Below are 21,411 nucleotides of genomic sequence, written 5' to 3' on the forward strand. Positions count from 1 at the left end.
TATGTCAATTTTATGACATTTATTCAACATTAATGTCATGCTGGTTATGATTTAACGTCAAAATAATTTCTACAAAAAAAAAACAAACTTGTATTTTATACTTTCTTAATCTTATTTATATGCATTTTTCTTTCTTTTATATAAATAATGGGATTTCAACATCGGTCAAACTAGATTAAGTAACTCAAATACGGTAGAAAAAATCATCTAAGTGGATGTCTTGCAGCTAAAATCTCAAAAGCTCATAAGCTTGCAACCCAGCACTCCACTTCACCTTTTGAATATTCATGCTGTTTCTTCCTCTAATACAATTTTAGTTCACCAGTAACCATATCCATGATGGCCTTTGGAGCAGGACCTAAACCAAGAACAGTAGCAGAGCCACTTGCAATCTGAGTTCTGCCAGCATCATGAACAAGGTAGTTTTCAATATTCAAGCTTGCAGCTTTAGCTTGCAACTCTTCAATATCTTCCAATGAAACGCATTTGAGGGTGATTTTCGCCTGTCCACAGTTTTCCCATCTTTTTAGCATTGTTGGGTTATTAACCAGGTTTTTCCTATACAATGCAACAGCTGCATGTGAACACTGTGCCGCAACCTTACCCTTCAACATACCCAAATCCGTTCTTACAACTAAAGCCATACGGACTTCACCTCCGATTTCATTCAGTGATCCACTATTTACTTCAATCCCCCCATCCTCGTCATCGCTGTAATTTTCGTCATCACTTGGAGCATTGTCTTCTGCATTGGCTATTTTTTTTAGTTTCTTTGGAAGACCCGAGTTTGGAATCACATTCAGATGGGTTCCAATATAAATACCACTAAGAACACCAAACAGACCAGCAATAACAGCAAAACTAGCACTATTGCTCATTGTTACCCTGATTTTATCTTTTACTAGCGGGCGGAGGTTATCTCATAGACATCATAGGAAATACATGTCGAAGTTAAAATATCCAGTGAATATTTTCCCAGAAAAAATAAAAAACTCTCAGCAGTTACCGTTGATATTTTCAAATCGGGTTCCAAACCTATAATTTACATATCAAAAATGGAGAAGCAATTCTATATGTATAACTTATTACCTATTTTACAACTATCTTGTCACTTAAAGGGTCTATTTCTACAATATTCGAGCATATGATTCTATCACCAATCATGTAATTCGAAGATGATTCGATTTCAACCTGTAAATCTTCGTCAATCCAATATCCCAGTATTTTATCATCATGAATTTCAGTAACTACACATCTCATCATCTCATCGAGAGCTCCTTCATTTTTAATCCTGCTTAAAGATTCATATCGATTCAACCTGTTGATGATTTGAACGTATCCTTCAGTTTGCCCCAAGGCATGTTTGAAGTGTGCAGCAGTAACCTTTTCCAACTCCTCAGGATCCCAGCTTTCCGCCTTTTCATTTTTAATTAGTTTGTAAGCCTCAACCAGTAGGTACCTCAATAACTGCCAAAGGTTCAAATGCGTTTCTATAAATTCTAAAGACGTAAATGATGAATAATGCTTTAGACCCAATGGCAGATACCCTTTATCTGAAATTTCACATTTACTTAAAAATGACAAGCACCCGAAGTATGCCGTCAAATCACCTGGATTTGAGCTCAATTGAAAGTTAAAGGTATCATAAGAATTAGCATACCACTTAAAGATCTTCAATTTCTTAAAGACACGATAATCGTCTGAATTTTCTGAACTTTTCGTTATTGAACGATTCAATACCTTGATTTTCTTTTCATTACAAAACCTAGAAAAGTTCTCATCGATTAACAATTTCAGATTTTCGATTAACCATGACTTGTCTCTGTGGTGATTGAGATCATCAAAATTATCATCAAATTGAGGATATTGCTGGTAGTCTGTAAATCTTTTCAGATCATTATTCTTTTCGTTTAATCCACCAAAAGTCTTCAAAAGTCCATGCCTAATTCTGGATTTTTCCTTCTCAACTAATAAATTACTCAATTTGTTCATTGAAGACCAGCATTCCATTTTTTTCCTTGAGTCAATTACATGTATTTGCTTCTTACCACGGAACCAATCTTCGTCGATATCTTCGATCTTCTTGAACATATCAATACCTACTTTGATCTTAGGAGAAGTCAAGGAATCAGAATGAATCAAGTCATGTTCAAATGTAAGTTTGATGCAAGGTTGATTTACACGAAGATACTGATTAAATGGGATCAATTTGGGGAATGAATTGATGTTACCGGTTTTTATGGGCTCAATAATGGTAATGTTTTCGTTTGGTGACTGATTCGGAATCGGGACAAATATGCCAAATCTATAGCACGTCAGTGAAACATGAGTAACAGAAAATGCAATTGTATCGGTTAGTTTATAGACTTTTGAGTGAATCTTACTTTTATCCCAGATTTTGTACTTCACTGAATTTATCATCTCAGTAAACTGTGGTTTATATGATTTCTTTTGGAGGAGCGGCTTGTGCCTTTTCAGTGCAGAGGGAAGGTTTTCGGCTTTGATAGCCTTTTGTTCAGAGTACTGTAAGTCAGCAACAACCTGCGGGTACATCGATAAATCTGTTGGATCTTTCCTATGCAGACCGTACATGCCAGAAGCTAAAATTGGGTTTGTTTTGTGATTATAAATTTCAAGTTTTTTCAACAATTGAAGAAGTGAAGTTGAGGTAGCTTTTAGGGGCAATATTTCATCCAATTTGTTAAATAACTTAGGGTTTGGATATACAATAGCATATTTGATAAAAAGTATTAGTTTTTTAAAGTTTTCGTCGGACTTCAAGATATTGAAAATTTGAAAATTGGTTGACTTTGTGAGAATATTATAGTAGGACCGTCTAATTGCTTCATTAGGTTGGTTGTAAATAGTCTCTATATTTTCTGACAAAACTATTGGATTCAAAAAGTAAGGTGTAGTGAGTTGAAGCAATGGGTTTAATATAGTGTACATTGAAGGTTTAAGGGATGAAACATAACGGAAATGAATAGGATCATTATACATCATATAGTGGCATGCAAAAATAAAGGAGTGTGCAGAAAAGGGGTTTATCTTAAGGTTCAACAGATTTCTAATTGATTTAGTTGAATTATAGATGTCCAAAGAAAAATCCTGAAGTTGGATAGATGTTTGATAGTTGATTAAGGCTGCCTTTAGGTATGCTGTTCGAATAAGATCTTTGTCTAGTATGAAGTTTTGTATTTTTAAATAATATGCAAGGAATACATTCAAGGTATATGCGAGCTGAGGTAACGAGACCTGGTGTTCCATCAGTTGAATTGTGAAAATAATCTTAGAATTGAACACTTCTACTATTTCGGAGCTAGGGAGGAGAACCATAAAAGACGTCGGTTTTGACAATGAAAAATTTCGGGTGGATACAACTATTCCAAACTCATTGGCGGGATTATCTGTTTCAAAATGGATAAAGGAACCATATGTTGGGGTATTCTGTATCTTATAATCTTGTAAAGTCTTTACATGAATGAGGGTGTTCTTCAGGCATGCATTGGAATCTATTTGTGGTCCAAATCGTTTGATATTATCGCTATATACACGTTCTGATAGATTGTGGTTAAAGTTCAATGGTGTGAATACCTTTACACTTGGATTTATGTTATTTGAATAATAACGTTTCTTGGGTCGGAAAGTGAATTTTGTGACCAATGTATGTTTGGTATAGAAATGATTTCCTCTGAAAAAAGACTCCGGTATAGCTAAATAAGCACGTTTAATCCTTACCATTGGAAGATCAAGTATTGGACCAGTACGTTTAGCTTTTCCTTTTCCAGAAAGTCAATTTGAAACTGGAAAACTCATGAAGTTTGATATTTTTCTGTCAAATTAGGCTTAATGGCATTTATTTTTATAAGAAAAGGCATATCGACGCGTCGTGAATATTGTGTTTTTTTTCTCTTTTTTCGTTCCTGCTTTTTTTCCGGTTTTTTTTTCTTCCTTTTTTTTTTCTTTATTGCTCGAAATTATTTTCCTGAAAACGCAGAGAATTTCTCATTCCATCAAAAAGTAGGTTTTGGGCTCAGGGATATTGCAAATTTTTCTTTGTTTCCATCATCTGCTGTTTCAAATAATTGCTTATCAAGGTTCCAAGACAACACCTGCACGCAAATAACTAACCACAATTACCTCTAATCCTTACAATGGGTCAAATTCTATCTCATCCGAAAACAGAAAAAACTTCTGAAGAAGGGGGAGACTCCTTTGTTGCCTACGGGTTATCTTGTATGCAAGGTTGGAGAGTTTCCATGGAAGATTCTCATTCTACAGTCTTGGATATGTCCAAGCTTGTTGGAAAAACCAATTTGAATGAACAAAATGCTTTCTTTGGTGTTTATGATGGTCATGGTGGCGAAAAAGTTGCTATTTTTACAGGTGAAAACCTACCTAAGATTTTGGCTAAATCAGAAAACTATGCGAAAGGCGACTATATTCAGGCTCTAAAGGACACTTTTCTTGCTGCCGATGTAGAATTATTGAATCACGAAGAATTATCCAAAGATCCTTCTGGTTGTGCTGCAACAACTACTTTGATCACTCCAAACGCTATCTATTGTGCAAATGCGGGTGACTCAAGAACAATAATGTCAATTGATGGTGTTGTTAAACCTTTATCGTTTGATCATAAACCAACCAATGAGGGTGAAAAAAACAGAATTGTAAATGCCGGTGGCTTTGTCGATATGGGTAGGGTTAATGGTAACCTGGCTTTATCAAGAGGTATTGGTGATTTTGAATTTAAGGATTCAAATTTAAAACCAGAAGAACAAGCTGTCACGCCACTACCTGATGTTCTTGAACATAAGCTAGATACTTTGAAGGATGAATTTATAGTTTTAGCATGTGATGGTATCTGGGATTGTCTATCCTCTCAGCAAGTCATTGATTTTGTCAGAAGATACATTAAAGAAAAGAAATCACTAATTGAAATCAGTGAATTGTTAATGAATACTTGTTTAGCTCCAACTTCTGGTGGATCTGGTATTGGTTGTGACAATATGAGTGTTTGTATAGTTGCACTTTTAAAGGATGGTGAAAGTTTGGATGACTGGTACAAAAGAATCGGCTCTAAAGTTTCAGACGAAGATTTGAAGAAGTTACCAACAGCTGACGATTTGTCAAATGACTTATACAAAGTTGATATTGCAACAAAAATATCAGAAACAAGCGAAAATGACTCAAGCAATAAAAATGGAGGTTTACGATCAACTCTTAGATCCGAAGAAGAAGATGATGATGACGAAGATGGCAATGTTCTTAAAGGTGGAGCACCTGCTTTCTTGCAACAGTTATTGGCAGCGTCTTCTGCACAACGTGATAATAATGTCATTTATCTAGACCAAAATGCTACTTCAATTTTACAATCGTTGGGTGTTATGGAAGAAGACGATGATGTTAAGATTGAGCAGGAAGATGAAGACAACGAAGATAACGATAAAGAGGATAAGATCAAGGAAGTTACTGATGATAAGCAATAGACGCTCCAACTGTACTAGTATAATTATAATGTATTCTATTCTTTTCTTATTATCCATTTGTTAGTATCAAAGAGAACGAAAGAAAAAAAAAATAAAAATCCATCACATCTAGCAACTTTAAATGATTTTAAAAACGAAATCTTTTCTAAATTAAAATTCATCCTCTCAACTTTAGTGTTTCTTTCTTTATTTCACTTTGCGGAAATTGCACTCCCCTCACAATATTTTTCTATTACTGTTTCTTTTCTCCCTCCTTTTATTTCTGAATTTATCAAAAATATCATAGGCACTTTTCTATTAAGCTTAGATTTTTTTACGTACTTGTGTTTTGTCCACCCTTATCTTTTCTTTCATTATGTTTGTTTTCTTATTGCGTTCATATTTATTTATATGTCCATGCTTGTATATTTACCTATTACTGTCTATGTCTCACTGCTACGCTTCTTTCTTACGTGAATCTTTCCGTGCGGCGTTTTAACGCCAAAGTTGGCTTTACTAAATTAATGAGTTTTTCTTTTAATGAAGTGTACTTTTATCTATAGCAACGATTATAATGATAATTAAGTAAATACGAGCATACTATTGTTATAACAGGCATCTATTATGTCTTCAGGTGATTCATCCCTTAGTTGGCAGATAACCTGGGCGACCAATCCGATTAAACAAGGCTCATTTCTGGATTTGATCAGCGGTGAATCTACGAACAAATGAGTGTATTTGAAATTATCAAATTTATCAGATTTTACTATTGGAATGGGTAAAAATTCAAACAGAGTTATATTTGAGCCCTTTGGATTTTTCTTATTCTGAGAAAACTTGGTGAGTAAATCCTTAATTTCAGGTTTTTCTGTAACTAACTCATAATTCTCATCATCATCAGGATAAAACATATTTGGAGATTTTTGCAGGTACTTATAAGAAGGGTGTGTTTTCTTAACTTCACACCATGGTGAATCGGTTTCAATCATTAGACGATCTAGTGGAATTTTGTTGATAATGTCTAATGTTGATGAATCACGCAAACCAGCACCATTGATTGAAATGAAAATTCTGTAACCTGTTCGGGCTTCCAAGTTTAATAATTTTTCGAGTTCCTCCGTGTTACCGGTGAATGAGTGAACCAGCAAGTTTTCATTAGGTAATAGTTTGTTAGATAGGAAAGGATACAGAGTCTTAATGAAATCATCAATCGAGTTTCTCATATGTAAGAACAATGGCAAATTAAAATTTGTGGCTAAATGTAGTTGTTTTTCAAAATAAAGTAACTGTTTATCCATTGGAGTATAGTGTAAACGATCGTAATCTAAACCGATTTCACCAAATGCCCTTACAAGGTCTAACTCGATACCATATTCTAATAGTTGCTTTAGGTTTTCTAAATGCTTTGAAGGATCTTGGCCATTTTCCTCAAATTCCATTACTGTGCAGGGATGTACGCCAATGGTTGATTTTAAAATGGGTATTCCCTCTAAGTTTTGCAATGATTGGATAATCTCCATGGTTTTCCTTGATTCTTCCAATGAAGATCCGGTTAATAGTATATTTTTGACATGGTGTTTATAAGCTTTCTTTAGAACATCAATTGTATCATTTCTATGATGTTGACGGCCATGATAGATTCCTGAGAACATGGCATCTGTAATATTCACACCAACATCGTAGTATCTTGGAATTTTTAATTTGTTTCTGACTGAATGCATTTGTCTAATTTTGGCAAGATTTTTCAACCATGTGTTGACAAATTGAGTTGATAAATAAATAAAAAGATGAAAAGATAAAAAGATATATAATAAATAATAAATAATAAATAATAAATAATAAATAATAAATAATAAATAATAAATAAACAAAATAAAACAAATAATAGCTAAATGACAAAATAATTTAAATAGATAAATAGGAGGTGGTTGTTAGGGATATTTCTCTATGTGCGATCTCACTGGGAAAAAATATCAAGTTTCGGCAATCAACGGCTTACATTTAGGCCGAGAGCATTGGGTTTTTTGCTGTAAGGTAAGTCCAGCTCCTTTCCAGAAGTCTAAATGGTGCAATTAATGTTGCGTTAAGAAATGAAAATCGCGCAAAGCTTAGGATTGTTTTTGGATGTTAAAAGTCGAAAGTTTATATTGTCCCCGATGAGAGAAGGCCATGTAAAATCTGGTTTGTAGGTCCATGCGGAGAGTCTAAGGACGTTATTGAAGCATTCGTTGGGAAACTATGAAGAGCAGACTAAAAAGTATATGTAAAATCAGTACATGTAAGATCAGTAGATGTCAGAACACTATATATAAGAGATGAATATAGAAGGTATTAGAGGGTATAGGTTTGCGCAGCAAAAATGTCCGTGAGTAATCATCCTATCACAGCTTGTAATGTATCGTTTGGAATAGGGTTAATAGGGTAATCTGTGTATCTCCAATAGCAACCTAAGGAAGAATGTGGGAGAGCAAGGGTAGTTTTCTTTGTGAGTCTAATTCATCCACTTCAAATTGGAAGAGAGAATGCAATGGGGGCAAAACTATACTCTGTTGAGATTGTTTATCATTATTTAGTTGGAGTCGTGGTAGTTTAATCTTTTCCAGATGTGGGTTATTGGGCGTAATGGTTGCCGACGTTATACTTGACACAGAAGATGTAGGCGAAATAGCAAACTCAGGCTCCATAGGCGAACTCCATATACCAGTGTCTCTCCTGTTTGAATTTTCCAAATAATGGATTCGATCTTCAATGTCCCGTATACTTCTATTTCTCAAAAGTATTGAGAGCTCAGCAACGGACAACCCCTTTGTCCCCCTAGAGCGGAGCAATATGTCTTCTTCGACTCCCCAAGAGTTGTTTGTTGGAGGCGGTAGCTGTTCAAGCTGAGGGGGATGATAAGGCCTCGTGAAAAACGTGGGGACGGAATACGCAGACGTGCAAGTATAGGCAGAATTCAAAGGCTTACCGACCTTGTACGACTGTGATGTATTTGTATGGTTGCTATTCCCCGACATTACTTTGGAGAGTTTGGTGGGTTTTTTAAGTTGACCAGACTTTAATCTCCTCCATCTAAACTGACAGGCATTGGACGTTCTGTTTCGAAAGTGGCCAGCTATCTGTTTCCAACCCAAGTTGTCGACTTCTTTGAGTTTGATCAACAATTTGTCATCCTCATCATCCCAAGATTGTGGAGATATTTTTTCATGCATCAGTGAGAAATAGGTGGAACAATAGGCCAATAAAAGTTAATATGTTCGTTGACGAGAGTTGATCACCGGAGAAGCAAAAAGTGTCAAAAAAAAAATTTGATTATAAAAACAACCAAGTCAAGAAGCAAGAGAGGTTGAACTAGGGAAATGGAAATCAAGCAAAGTGGCAGAATAGGCTATACTCAGATGAAACCGATGAGATGATGTGGCAATTGCCATGTCTTTATAGTGAACCCGGTAATAACAGACACCTTAGAAAGGAGATACATGCACTTCAGTCATGAATCCCACACCCGGCACTAACTCCGAGCCGGATCCATGGGAAAAACCCCCTCCCATCGGAAACCCTCGGTAAACATCTTCCAGAGGCTCGGACTGAAATACCCCTTTAGGCGAATATCCCGAACTGTAATGGTATTAGGCGAGAAGGGCATCTCACTGGGGCGCTTAACCGTCTCCATCCAGGTCTATCTCCGCAAATTACAATGTTGTACTTGCACATTGTGGGCCATTCTAGTATGTATAGTTAGATTTTTAAATCTTGGCTATTGTTTGCCTCTATTTTCAAGTGCCAGAAAGTTAAAATACTATAGAGTTGAGTCAATATAGAGGTAGAATAGAGAAGAAAATCAGAGAGGTGTGAAAATGTGAAAATGTGAAAATGTGAAAATGTGAAAATGTGAAAATGCAAAGTTGGGCACGTCCACGACACATTGCCGAATAGGTACAAGCTTCAATTTGTGAAAACATAAAGGTGTGGTATTCTGTGTTTAAAATAGTACGTTATTATTACTGCAGCTTTTATTAACTTTGTCATCCCTATAGCCCCCTCTCAACAATGTCCAAAAATAGGTCGGGCACTAAAACCAATCCCGACTTACCCAAGGAGAGGTAACTCATCTCATTGACTTGCAACCGAAGTAACTTGGTTGCTATCCCACTAACGACTCCTTTCAGGTCAAGCGGCAGCATCTTTAGGTCAACGACGATCGCATAATAATAGTCTTGGAGTGATCCCATTATGGTCGACTTCCTATACCGCAAGTTGTTCAGCTCCTTCTCCTCACACGGCAATAGCAATCCAATCTCCTCCGTGGGGGTTCGAGTAATTGCAAATATACGTGGGAAATCCTTCATCACATTGAGCCTGCTGATTGCTTCAGCAGTTTGCTTCAACACTTCAACATAATCTCCACTACGTGCACCCGTAAGTAGTAGTTTAGAATCCAGTACTATCTTAGGCTGAATATTATTTTTTTTGAATAGCTCGAATGTCTTGATTTCCGCCTCTTCATTGATACTTGGCTCGTATGGATTTTCCAATATCTCTAATGCCTTAGTTTTGTCCTTGATCGGTACCAATACGAGATCCGAGAAATAGTTGGATATGAAAAATAAGGAAATGTTGTTCAACGACAACGGCTGCGTTAATTCCAATATCTTCTTCCCAATATTGGACCCATCGTTGAGTACCTGTATAATAAAAAACTCGTCGCCTATTACTGTACTTTCCTTGTCAAGTTCAATTGCCTTGCTGAAATGTCGTTTGATTAGCTTGCTCGAACAGAAAATCGTAACCTCTTCCCTGGTAAACGCCAAATGGAAAAAGAGACCGTCGTCTTCTATTTCCATGCCACTTTCTTCTTCCTTACTCTCGTTGTCGTTGTCGGTTTCATTATCCGAGCTGCTATAGTTGTCATTATCTGATTGTGTAGACTTACTTCGGGTCTCGTATGAGTCTATTATATGATATATTATCTCCAATACCCCAGACTTGAAGATCCAAAAGTTTTCTCGTGGAATCGTCAAGATTGAGATCTTACTCTTGAACAGTTGTGTTTCTGTGAAATTAAGCATTGTTAAGCTAAAGGGAACAGTGATATCGGAAAATGCAATTGGGTCTTGTTCTTATTTGCTTCCCAGTCAATGCTGCCCGTAAATCAAGATAAAGGATTACTATTCCCTTAAGTAATTTTATTTAAAGCCTCTTAAACCCAAGGCTATCTATCACTGGGGGTAGTGTTATCTCAAAAATGAGTCAAACCTAGACTCAATGAGTCAGATTAAAATTTACTGGAAAATATATTTTTTTTTTGTTGCTACAATTCATATTGTTTTCTCCAGTCGCGAGAAACAAAAAGCAAGACGTTAAGGTTCACTGGAGCAGAATATGGGACTTTTCTTAGTATATGTCTCTAAACTTGCTGAATGTTCACAATATTTGATTTGGGAAGAAAGCAATATGTGGATAGAGTCACGGACACATATACACGTATGCTTTCAATAGGGGGAATTTCGGATGTTAAAGTTTCTCATAAGTAATGTGAGTTCTATCGGAAATATCTCTGCATCCTCAGTCTACAACAGTCGAAATTTTGTGGTGGAAAGGGGATAAGAAAAAAAAAAATGAAACTTTTGTGAAATCAGAAAGGAGGGGGAGGCTCAATTCATAGGAAGTACAATGTTCTCAGGTGTGTTTCATAGTACCATACGCAAAAAAGGTATATAAAGTACTGCCGCAATAATAGCCAGTTACCACAATGTGATCATATCGTCGGTACATGAATGGTTCTTCCAATAATGAAATTCTTCTCTTGGCTGTTCCATAGAGATTCTAAAAAGGATAGGATTGACACTCTGAGGCCAAATCTTGGAGGCAAGCTGAACTCAAGAAATGCCTCTCCTGCTATACTACCAAATGGCGAACGATCAAAGAAGTACAAGAAGGAACTAAGAAAATCCAAATCAATGGCCAATTTAAAGAGAACTTTTAGCACATTGAAACGTTCCTCATCAACCAGGAGATTGTCTCCCCAATCTAGACAACAATTTGATGATGCTCTTGAGACATATCAAGAAGCACAACCACAGACTGCAACATTCAATCCGTTTGTCGGGGATACACATGAGCTCTTTATTTACAGTCCAGCCAACTCAACGTACAACGGTACAATCTGCCGTAATTGTACTGAAAGCGAGTCGACTATCTTTGATAAGGAGAATGCATGCTCTCCTTTGTATCTCTTGTCTGAATCCCAAACTCCAAACTACCAAATAAACGAAAATTCGTCCATGGATCCTTTTCGACCACAACTACCATCCCCTCTACACAAAAGATTCATCACTGGTCTGACAATCAAGACACCCGTACCAATAAACGAGAGACAGCAATTTGAAGAAATGCAATCCGAGACAAGCTCAAGTAGTGACGGGACTGGAGAGAGTGATTCGCACTATTTAGTGTATTCGGATTCATGTAAACACAACATCTTTACCCCAAAATTTAAGCCAACAATTAGGTGTCCTTCAATTCCCGCAGATTCCCCTCAGCTAGAGCCATCCACAAGCTTGCTAAACACTTATAACAATTTAAGAAATACAAAGAGCAATAGTGGAACCGATAGCGGGGATAAAAGTTTATTTAGTGCAGTGAATAAAGCTGAATTGTGGGATTACTCCAAGATTACTTTGGTCTCTTATAATAATTCTTAATATACACTAGTATACAGTAATTTATACACGACTTTTTTTGAGGGAAGCAGTTTTATGCCATTAGTCAATAACAATATCATCCTCATCCTCCTCATCTTCATCGTCATCTTCGTAATCATCCTCTTCAGCATCAGAAATGTAGTCATCGTCAACCTTATCGTCATCAACATCAGTATCATCTCCCGATTCACCAATTAATTCATCAAGATCAACCACATTTGCCGTATCTATCATATCCGATGAATTTTCATTTATGGTTGAATCACATACACCATTTTCTTTAAACTGTTTCGCCTCTGATTTCTTAAATTTTATACCGGGAAAACAAACCAAGGATTGCGCCAATGTATCGTCAACAAATTTACCACTAATTTGTTGCGTTTGTACTTTTTCTAGCGTCAACTCCTCTAGTGGTCTATCGTCTTCTAAATCATCTTTAAGAAAGTTGACTATGACCGATACGTTCTTCATCAATTGCCCCTCATTAGTATTATCTGATAAAACCATTGTGGTGTTAGTGTTGATTCCACCAGAAGGCCCTAAAATCACGGGCTTCCAATATAATAATTCCTTTTTCAGCTTTATCGAAGTTTTTCGTTTCCAACTCTGGTATAAAGATTTCACCAAACTTGCATGGAAAATAATAGAATATTTTCCCCCATTATTGTAAGTCAATAACGAATTCAACTGCTCCAACCCAACAATTACATCATCATGACACATCCCCGTCAGATTGGATAAGTCATCAATTGATAACTGAAATTTCTTCAAATGTGGATCTTTGCCCTCAATATCTTCAAACTTTATATTGGATTCATACAACAACTTATAAATTTCCCTAATAATTGCAAGTTTCCAATAGCTTCGATAGCTTAATAATCCCATATGGCTCAATGGTTTTTCAGGAGTTCCCAATTTGAATTCTCTCCGTGAAAGTAAGTAGCTAAAATCAATTAGGAAACTACCAAATCCTCGACGTTGATATATTGGTAATGTCATAATACATGATAAATTGTAACCCGTTGAGTTCAATTTTTCTTTCGAAAAGTAGCCCACAAATTTAAAACCACCTCTGGAGTAGTCGTATAGTACATAAAACATGAATGGTTCAACATCATAGTATAAAGTCTTTGAATTGAGAAATAGTTTGGCCAACAAACATATATTTTGACAAAAAATAACATTCTTTCTTCCATCCACCTCAAACATTGATATCTTTTCATTGTCATCTCTATAAATTTCTCTACCGGCTGGCTGTGATTTGTAAGAACATTTTAAGAGGTGCCGATTTAAGGTAAATCTCGAGGCAAAATATGATAAACAGTGCGGACACATATACATCAGTGAATTTGAGTTATACTGCTTCGGATATGGTGATTTATACCACGTTTCAATCTCATAGTTATCAAAATAAATGTACTTGAGTCTATCTCTCATTTGAGGTTTTTTTGATTTATTGACGAACGATTGAAATAATTCAGTGAAATTCTCATCAGGCATGCATTCGTAGGTATTCGCATCGCTCAATTCAAACAGACCACGATACGGTAGTTCCAACAATGCACTATCAACAGTTGGATACTCGTAATTTACTTTTTGTTTTTTCGGTGGTGGCCGTGATGGTTGTTGTTGATCATTTCCAGATTCAGATGCTACCTTATTATGAACGTTGGATGACCCTCGACCAGTGTGTCTATCGGTCTGCCGTACCACTGTTTCATTATAGTTCACAGATTGCGACCTGGACCGGGACCGTGATGTTCGCTTTTTCATTGGCAACAGCATAAATTACCAGACATAATGCATGTTTTTATGTTAATACATTTTTTTGTATGTTGATAAAATCGAGATTTATCCTCAGGTTAGACAAATTTTTTTACAGATTGGTTTGGAATTAATGAGGACTTTTCCACACGCGTACTGATAATAGATAAAATTTTAAGCAAGTTTCCCCAGTGCTTATTGAGTTGGAAGATGAAGAAACAAGCCGCCGTTGTTGCAAAGCAGCTTAGAAACCATGTAGGTGAATTCAAACCAAAAGTGATTTTTGCTTATTCACAAAAAGGCAAAGAGTTAATCTTCAATCAGTCGTTGTTACATCCTTATAAGCTAAACCCTCTTCTCGAAATTGGTGATAGAACACCACTTGATTATCCTTCATTGAGGGTGGGATGCCAGAAATTCACACCCAAGGTGTTTTCAGATAGGGAGTCCAGAATATCCAATATGCTGAAAACTATACTAGAATATGAGAGGAATAATCCAGTTAAAGAAGAACTTGAGATTTATTGCCATAATGGACTTTTCAGTGACATCATTTTACGGACAAAGGATAAGTACGATGTTATCCTGTACAAAAACAAGTTTATCTTTGCAGGCACAGAGACTAGGCGGGGACAGAACAAGTTGATAAATTATATAGGGTTGAAATTTGAGGCAATGTTAACGGGTCAGGAATCGCCAAAAGATACATCACATTGTAAACTACTCCTAGAGGGAAACGTGGGAAAATTTCCCTATAAGTCGGTGGTTGAAGTGGACTCCTACAAAATGTCTGGCTCCGAGAAAAAGTATGCAGAAATGAAGTTGGTTTTTTGCCCAAAGACAACAGAGGAAGAATTGTCTGTTACAAGGACCAATTTTGAGCTGTTGTCTTATCTCAGAAAGAAAGTATTTAATTTTGACCAAAAGATGAAAAAATGGTTATTCCAATGCCACTTTGGATTACAGGAAAAGTTAATCATCGGGATAAGAAATGAAGATTTCGAGCTTATGGGGATGAGGGAATTTGATCTCCAACACGATATTGTACCATATGTTAGAGAAGACATGAGGGGCACGTATGAGCAGTACCTGGAATCAATAGACACACTAGAAGAGAGGCTTGCATACATTTATAGACAGATTACATTCACGCAAAGTGAGGAAACTCAGGTTTATCGTTTTAGTTGTACGAATTTCAGAGTGAAGCCACATGGGAGACAGTTCAACAGAGTTCTTATACCCCAATACACAAAGAGTCACCCAGCTAAATAGTTATTAGGATTTTAAATAGGAATTATGAAATTTGTATCTTCTTTTTCTAGGAAATAACTATTGTATATCAGGTTTTGTTTCGATAAACAAATGAACGCTCTACTTGACCAAAACATTTTTTTTTTGGGAAGCCACTAAAGGTTAACAAACTTTTGATTGTCTTTCATTCTTTTCTAACAGCGATATAGAGAGATGGAGAAACCAGAGGAACAGCTAGCAATCTTCTCATCCAGACCGGAAATCATTCATCGGTACTCTCTAAAAGGTGAGAAGATTACCTTTGATGAAAGTGAGCTGAAACCATATAGGTTAATAAGCGATTTGGAATTAGGAAAACGAGTAGACCCTAAATACCCTTCTGTGAAAAAAGGCTGGCGAAAGTATCGGAGGAAGATCTTCAAGATGAATGAATCTAGAATTAGATATCTCCTATTAACACTCTTAGACTACGAAAGAAAAGTAGCAATGGACAACACCTTGGAGGTGTACTGCCATAATGGATTATTTTCTGATTTATTGAACGCAAAAGAAGGTTATTATGTTGTTCAATACAAAAACAAACTAATATTCGCTAGCACTTCTACCAGAGCAAACCAAAATCAATTACTATCTTATATTGGAGTGAAATTTGAGGCTTTGATGAAATGCCAACCGTCACCCAGAGATTGTTCCCATTGTAAATTACTTTTAAATGGGGAATATGGAAGATGGCCGTTCAAATCTGTAGTTGAAGTTGATGCATTCAAAAAGACGCCCAGGGGAAAGGTCTACTGTGAGATGAAATTATGTTATAGTAGTAATGCTAAGGAATATGCCATTTCCAAGCTAACATCCAACAGGGAGTTTTTAGAGTTTTTGCGCATAAACGTCAAGAGTTTTAGGAAAAAGATTGAAAAATGGCTATTCCAGGCATACTTTGGCAGACAAGATATCCTTGTAGTTGGCCTTAGGGATGATGACTTCAAGCTAATATGTAATACTGAACTTAAAGTCATTGAGGAAATCATCCCATTTGTTCGACAAACTTATCCTTCCTTGTATGAGAAATTCATCAATGCTCCGCAAACAGTGAGTTCATCACTAGATACGATTCACAGACAAATAAAACAACTACAAAGGACAGAAACTGATGTGTTCTTGTTGGACACTTCCTTTCCCCTCAATGTGGAACGATGTGCACGTAAGTTTGAAACTATCATCATTCCCGAGTTCTTGGAACAACATCCGCTAGATCCCCTATCTTCTCTCACGGAGTCACTGGACAAATTGTCGGTCGGAAGGTTTGCGTGATTTATCTAATTCTCTCATTGTGTTGTTGCCGTACCCGTACATCCCATTTTCTTCATGGACTATCAGTAATTAATCTCTCTCCATAGTTTGTTAATTCCACGTTTATTGGTTGTTTTCTCCGACTACCAATTTATTTTTTCTTATTTCCGAGGAAACGCACATGTTTTTTTCCATCAATCGAGGCAATTCCTTGAAAGCCCGGTTTGCTTCCACCATTGGCAACCATTTTCACGGTTATTGGTGGATCCGTTCAGTTTCTTACGCTATCCTCCAGTGAAACAAAACCCCAAATCATCCTCTTTTATTTTCTATATACTGCTGTTCTTGGGAAATTGAGGGAAACTACTCATCTAGGCAAGGGAAAGAAGATCTCATAAAATTTTATTCTCAAAGTTGTCCTAAACCTATCAAAGAGGAATGAATAATAATACCGGCGCAAATTCAAGCGCAACCTCTCAAAATGGTTCTGTACCAACAGAACTAGGCTCAAATGAACTACGATCCTCATTTCTTGATCCAGGGGTTTCTAATGGTGATGTCGACTGGCTCTTCAGAGGTAGGGAAATCAAGAAACTGACAAAGAGAACAAACACCATCAATACAGAAGTTCAGTCACAACTTTTACAAGCTCAACACAAGGCCCTACTTGAATCTAAGGGGAAGGAATCAGGTGCCAATAGTCCTGTTGCCAATGGCAGTCTTTTGAACGAAAGCTTGTCTTCTGCTACTAATTTAAAGTCTTTAAATGACCAGAGCTTTGAGCATCAGGCTAGCTCGCCCTCAGTTTCAATACCCCAAAAAGTTCCTGATGCACCATTGAAATCATCTTTGAAACCATCTTCTGTTAGTTCGTCAAGTACTTTGAAACTTGACACATCTTCAGTTGTAGGTTCTCCGGTATCTTCATCATTAGGTTCACATAAATCGCTATCTTTAGCAATGGAAAATAATAATGTGGCCAACGTGGGAACACCGGCTCATAGTGCTTCTCAGTCACCAGTTTCGACACCTGCTAACAGATCTAGAAGCTCTTCTCTATTTGGCAAAGCGAGGTCGCCTTCAGTAGCAAATGAGTCTAAGCCAAAAAAATCCTTCATATCTACATTGTCATCCAAGATAAAGTCCTCAACTTCTTCTTCTGCTTCAATAGCATCACCTGTTGCCACCTCTAATAAAACAGTACCAATAGCTAGACGCGAATACGCAAAACCCACTGTTCCAAACACAAGCAATACAGAAGCTCAACAAGCAAGTATTCATGAGCAGAAAGAAACTAATCTGTTGGACAAAGAACTGGGCCCAGTATCATTTAAACGTGTTTGCTTTGCTTTGAATGAATTGATTGAAGATCCACAACAACAAATCCCTTCACGTCGGCCAAAGAGAGGTAATGTTCTCATTCCTGAAGATATGATGGCACCACCCCCAAAGCTTTCCATTGGAATCACTAATAGTTTTAATGAACAGACCAAAGATCAGAAACCCAACGTTGACCCTCAGATTTATGAAGAAGCGGTTGCTAGGCACAGATATTTCTTAGCCGAATCTAAGAAGCATTCAGAGGAAGCTCATATTGCCGCATTAAGAATGGCCAAGGAAGTTGCTGCTTTTAAGAAAAGAAAAGGTTCTTTCTTGAAAGGTATTGACAGTGACGAAGATGAAGAAGACGAGGAAAATATCACTGATTCTAGGTTTTTATCAAACGGTGACGATGTTTTAGACATTGATACCCCTCTCCATCAACATGTTAATTATTTTGGTAACGTTGAAGAAGCAGCTGATTCTCAGATTGAAGATCCCAATACTGATATTTCTTTAGAAACTTTATATACCCGTTGTTGCCACTTGAGAGAAATTTTACCAATCCCTGCTACTTTAAAACAACTAAAGGACAAGACCAAGCCGCTACATGTTCTAAAAATGCTAAACCCGAGGCCCACCTTAATTGATATTCTATCTTTCTCTGATTTTTTAGCCGTCGCCCCTATAATTACAGTTATTTTTGATAACGTTACGATTGATACGGAAATGTTGAAGATTGTTTTAGTAAGTTTGAAAAATTCGAAAATGTTGGAAAAATTATCCATGAGAAACGTACCGATTGATCAGGAAGGTTGGAAATATTTGTGCAAATTTTTGAAAGAAAACAAGGTAATCGAAAAATTAGACATTTCCCAACAGCGTGTCAAAAAGTCTTCAGACAGCAATAAATCTGTATTAAGGTCCGACTTAAATTGGGATCTTTTCACAGAAACTTTAGCTGAAAGGGGTGGATTAGAGGAATTAGTCATTCATGGATGTTCATTGAATCCTTCACAATTCACCAATTTGGTCAACAAAGCATTGACATTGAAGACAAAGAGATTAGGTTTAGCGTCATCTCAGCTTGATATAGTTAAGATGAATGTCTTATCTAAATGGATTTCATCACCTAAATCAACATGTATTGGTATTGATTTTGCATTCAATGATTTATCATTAGGACAATTAAAGTGTTTGAACTCAGATCTGAAGGCAAACGGTTCGCAAATTCAGTTACAATTTTTCTCATTGAATTCTACAAATGTGCAATTAGACGAATGCTCGGAGTTGATCAAAAACTTGAGTACTTTGCCCTCTCTTCGGTTCTTAGATTTGAGTAATAACCCACATTTATTTCCTGATATTTTACCAGTCTTAAGGGAAAATTTACCTAACTACCCCGACTTGAGGAGACTGCATTTTGATTTTGATGATTTAAACGAATTTTCCATCATTCAATTGTGTCTGATTTTTCAAAAATGCCCAAAATTGGTTCATGTCTCATTACTAGGTAATAAAACAGTCACAGCCAAGACATTACTAGCATTGTACTCTGCTGTTAAAAGTTCCAATATTTATAATATAGATATGGACTATGAGGATTTAGATGAGGAGTTAGTTTCACGGATTGCCTTTTACTTAATGAGAAATATGGAGAACTTCCTAAATAATAATAAGGATGAACTTGACAAATCATCAACGTCTTCCAATAAAACCAGCCTAAAGGATGAAGATCTAATTTTTGATGGCTCGTTGTTGACAAAGGCTGCTGGCCATTTATTGGAGAACCAATCTAATATTAAGGGCGAGGAGAAAATTATTATTTATAAATCATTAGTGGAGAAAACTTTGAAATTAAGAACGGAAATTCACAATTCGATGAATAGGCTATTCAAGGCACGTGAAAACCGAGAATTATCCATTGAAGGTAAGGAGAATTTATTGAGGTTGTGCTTGTTAGATGACTCGTTAGAGAATATCATTGATATTTTTAGTGATGAGGTTAATATAAATAAAGACTTTAGCAAGTTGGATATCAATGATAACAGTAAAAGTAATAGACCGGAGATGATTAGAAGGTTGTCATCACAGCTAACAAAGCATCATTCTACCCAGGACATTATGGATACAGGCCCAATCATCAACGATGAGTATTATCATAATGATGAGAGACCAACATTAATAAATGATGCGGAGCAAGCACCACATACCGTTGTCGCTGATGCCGATAGTGTTCCTGTGGATAGTACCACAGGTAAGAGAGTTTTCATGAGAAGCTTTTCACAGACTAGTATCCATGCAAAGAAGCTAGAAGAAGAAGAGGGTGAATTACACAGATGGGGGTTTTTTGTTCAACAACAGAACGATATCATGCCCGATGATTCACAAAATTCCGACGAAGAACGTGAGAGGTTAAGGTTAGAAGCCGAGAAGGAGAAGGCAAAACAGGAAGAAGAATTAAGACTTCGGAAGGAGAATGAAAAGAAAACTTTAATGATCCATCGGATACCATCAGGTAATGAACTACGTGACACTATTATGAAAGCGAAAGGTATCCAAAGTATCAGCGACTTGATTAAAAAAGTAAACAAAGATTTTACAACTGTTGAGAATATCTATAAACACGTTGATGCAAAGAAACATCATAAGGAAGCGGAGCAGATTAACTCGTTTCCTCACCAAAGAAGTCCAACAATTGAGGATAATACGGTGCACGATGAGGATGCAGTTAGTGACGCTGAATCTATTGATTCATACCAGGGACAAGAATTGGATCATATAGATGCGGACGAAGTTTATGAGAGGATTCTTGATAATGTGATTAAGGTTAGATCCAACAAGGAGTTGCAATAAATAATTAGCATGTCTAAAACATATTCAATATCTCTCTTGTACATACGCATAAGAGTATGCATATACATGCTCACATATGCACATACAAAAAGGAAACTATACATACGTACACACACACGTACACATACACACACAAACACACCCATTCACTCATACATACATACATATATATATATATATAAAATAAGTATTTAATAAAGGACTATTATAAATTTCAATGTGCGCTTTCATGCAACAATTAGAACGAGAATGTTGATTTCTAAAAGTAGAGAAAAAAAAGCTGAACATGGAAGGAAAATACAAGCGTTGTTTATGCAGGCATCTAATTTCATCGAAAAAACTTTCCTACAATTGTATATATACATCAGGCCATTGCAATGGATAAACTAGAGGCGCTATTGATACTTACCATTATTCAAACCACTATAACTGTTTTAGCATATTTAGTATATCGATTAACCCCTATTGAAACTGAGAGATTAGAGAGGAAAGCAGAACCTAAGTTACCCCGTGTGAAGAGGCGATCACTTATTAAGGTTGTATCTCCGCTTCCTCATCAGATAGACATATCCAATTGGAAAGATCATTCATATAAGTTTGTTAATAAAGGCTGGTTGTTAAAGTATAGAAGTTTGGGCGAGGATATTATCAAGCGATACAACGAACGAACCAATTCAATGTATGATTTTGATTATAGCCAATTACAGTCAGGGTACGAGATGAGTGATCCTAACCATAGGCTTCTTAAAAGGTTGTCGGCT

General features: G+C 36.5%; 11 protein-coding genes across 11 annotated transcripts; 5 read left to right on the forward strand and 6 right to left on the reverse strand.

The window, feature by feature from the left end:
* Positions 1-302: 302 nt before the first annotated feature.
* On the reverse strand, positions 303-878 carry C5L36_0A00160 (uncharacterized protein; the record flags this gene model as incomplete). Its single annotated transcript, XM_029463019.1, has 1 exon — positions 303-878. One exon carries the CDS (start codon positions 876-878, stop codon positions 303-305), a length of 576 nt encoding a protein of 191 aa, XP_029318879.1.
* Positions 879-1,089: 211 nt separating this feature from the next.
* Positions 1,090-3,741, reverse strand: C5L36_0A00170 (uncharacterized protein; the record flags this gene model as incomplete). The annotated part of the gene is made up of 1 exon (XM_029463020.1): positions 1,090-3,741. The coding sequence occupies one exon, from the start codon at positions 3,739-3,741 to the stop codon at positions 1,090-1,092; it is 2,652 nt and encodes an 883-aa protein (XP_029318880.1).
* A 413-nt stretch (positions 3,742-4,154) lies between these two features.
* C5L36_0A00180 (uncharacterized protein) lies at positions 4,155-5,489 on the forward strand (the record flags this gene model as incomplete). The annotated part of the gene is made up of 1 exon (XM_029463021.1): positions 4,155-5,489. One exon carries the CDS (start codon positions 4,155-4,157, stop codon positions 5,487-5,489), a length of 1,335 nt encoding a protein of 444 aa, XP_029318881.1.
* Positions 5,490-6,049: 560 nt separating this feature from the next.
* Positions 6,050-7,189, reverse strand: C5L36_0A00190 (uncharacterized protein; the record flags this gene model as incomplete). Its single annotated transcript, XM_029463022.1, has 1 exon — positions 6,050-7,189. One exon carries the CDS (start codon positions 7,187-7,189, stop codon positions 6,050-6,052), a length of 1,140 nt encoding a protein of 379 aa, XP_029318882.1.
* Positions 7,190-7,915: 726 nt separating this feature from the next.
* C5L36_0A00200 (uncharacterized protein) lies at positions 7,916-8,677 on the reverse strand (the record flags this gene model as incomplete). Its single annotated transcript, XM_029463023.1, has 1 exon — positions 7,916-8,677. One exon carries the CDS (start codon positions 8,675-8,677, stop codon positions 7,916-7,918), a length of 762 nt encoding a protein of 253 aa, XP_029318883.1.
* Positions 8,678-9,496: 819 nt separating this feature from the next.
* C5L36_0A00210 (uncharacterized protein) lies at positions 9,497-10,534 on the reverse strand (the record flags this gene model as incomplete). Its single annotated transcript, XM_029463024.1, has 1 exon — positions 9,497-10,534. One exon carries the CDS (start codon positions 10,532-10,534, stop codon positions 9,497-9,499), a length of 1,038 nt encoding a protein of 345 aa, XP_029318884.1.
* A 708-nt stretch (positions 10,535-11,242) lies between these two features.
* C5L36_0A00220 (uncharacterized protein) lies at positions 11,243-12,169 on the forward strand (the record flags this gene model as incomplete). The annotated part of the gene is made up of 1 exon (XM_029463025.1): positions 11,243-12,169. One exon carries the CDS (start codon positions 11,243-11,245, stop codon positions 12,167-12,169), a length of 927 nt encoding a protein of 308 aa, XP_029318885.1.
* A 60-nt stretch (positions 12,170-12,229) lies between these two features.
* On the reverse strand, positions 12,230-13,954 carry C5L36_0A00230 (uncharacterized protein; the record flags this gene model as incomplete). The annotated part of the gene is made up of 1 exon (XM_029463026.1): positions 12,230-13,954. One exon carries the CDS (start codon positions 13,952-13,954, stop codon positions 12,230-12,232), a length of 1,725 nt encoding a protein of 574 aa, XP_029318886.1.
* Positions 13,955-14,143: 189 nt separating this feature from the next.
* Positions 14,144-15,205, forward strand: C5L36_0A00240 (uncharacterized protein; the record flags this gene model as incomplete). Its single annotated transcript, XM_029463027.1, has 1 exon — positions 14,144-15,205. The coding sequence occupies one exon, from the start codon at positions 14,144-14,146 to the stop codon at positions 15,203-15,205; it is 1,062 nt and encodes a 353-aa protein (XP_029318887.1).
* A 192-nt stretch (positions 15,206-15,397) lies between these two features.
* Positions 15,398-16,495, forward strand: C5L36_0A00250 (uncharacterized protein; the record flags this gene model as incomplete). Its single annotated transcript, XM_029463028.1, has 1 exon — positions 15,398-16,495. One exon carries the CDS (start codon positions 15,398-15,400, stop codon positions 16,493-16,495), a length of 1,098 nt encoding a protein of 365 aa, XP_029318888.1.
* Positions 16,496-16,912: 417 nt separating this feature from the next.
* On the forward strand, positions 16,913-20,650 carry C5L36_0A00260 (uncharacterized protein; the record flags this gene model as incomplete). Its single annotated transcript, XM_029463029.1, has 1 exon — positions 16,913-20,650. The coding sequence occupies one exon, from the start codon at positions 16,913-16,915 to the stop codon at positions 20,648-20,650; it is 3,738 nt and encodes a 1,245-aa protein (XP_029318889.1).
* Between the last annotated feature and the right edge of the window lie 761 nt (positions 20,651-21,411).

The sequence above is a fragment of the Pichia kudriavzevii genome, chromosome 1, assembly GCF_003054445.1.
Source record: "Pichia kudriavzevii chromosome 1, complete sequence".
Lineage (NCBI taxonomy): Eukaryota > Fungi > Ascomycota > Pichiomycetes > Pichiales > Pichiaceae > Pichia > Pichia kudriavzevii.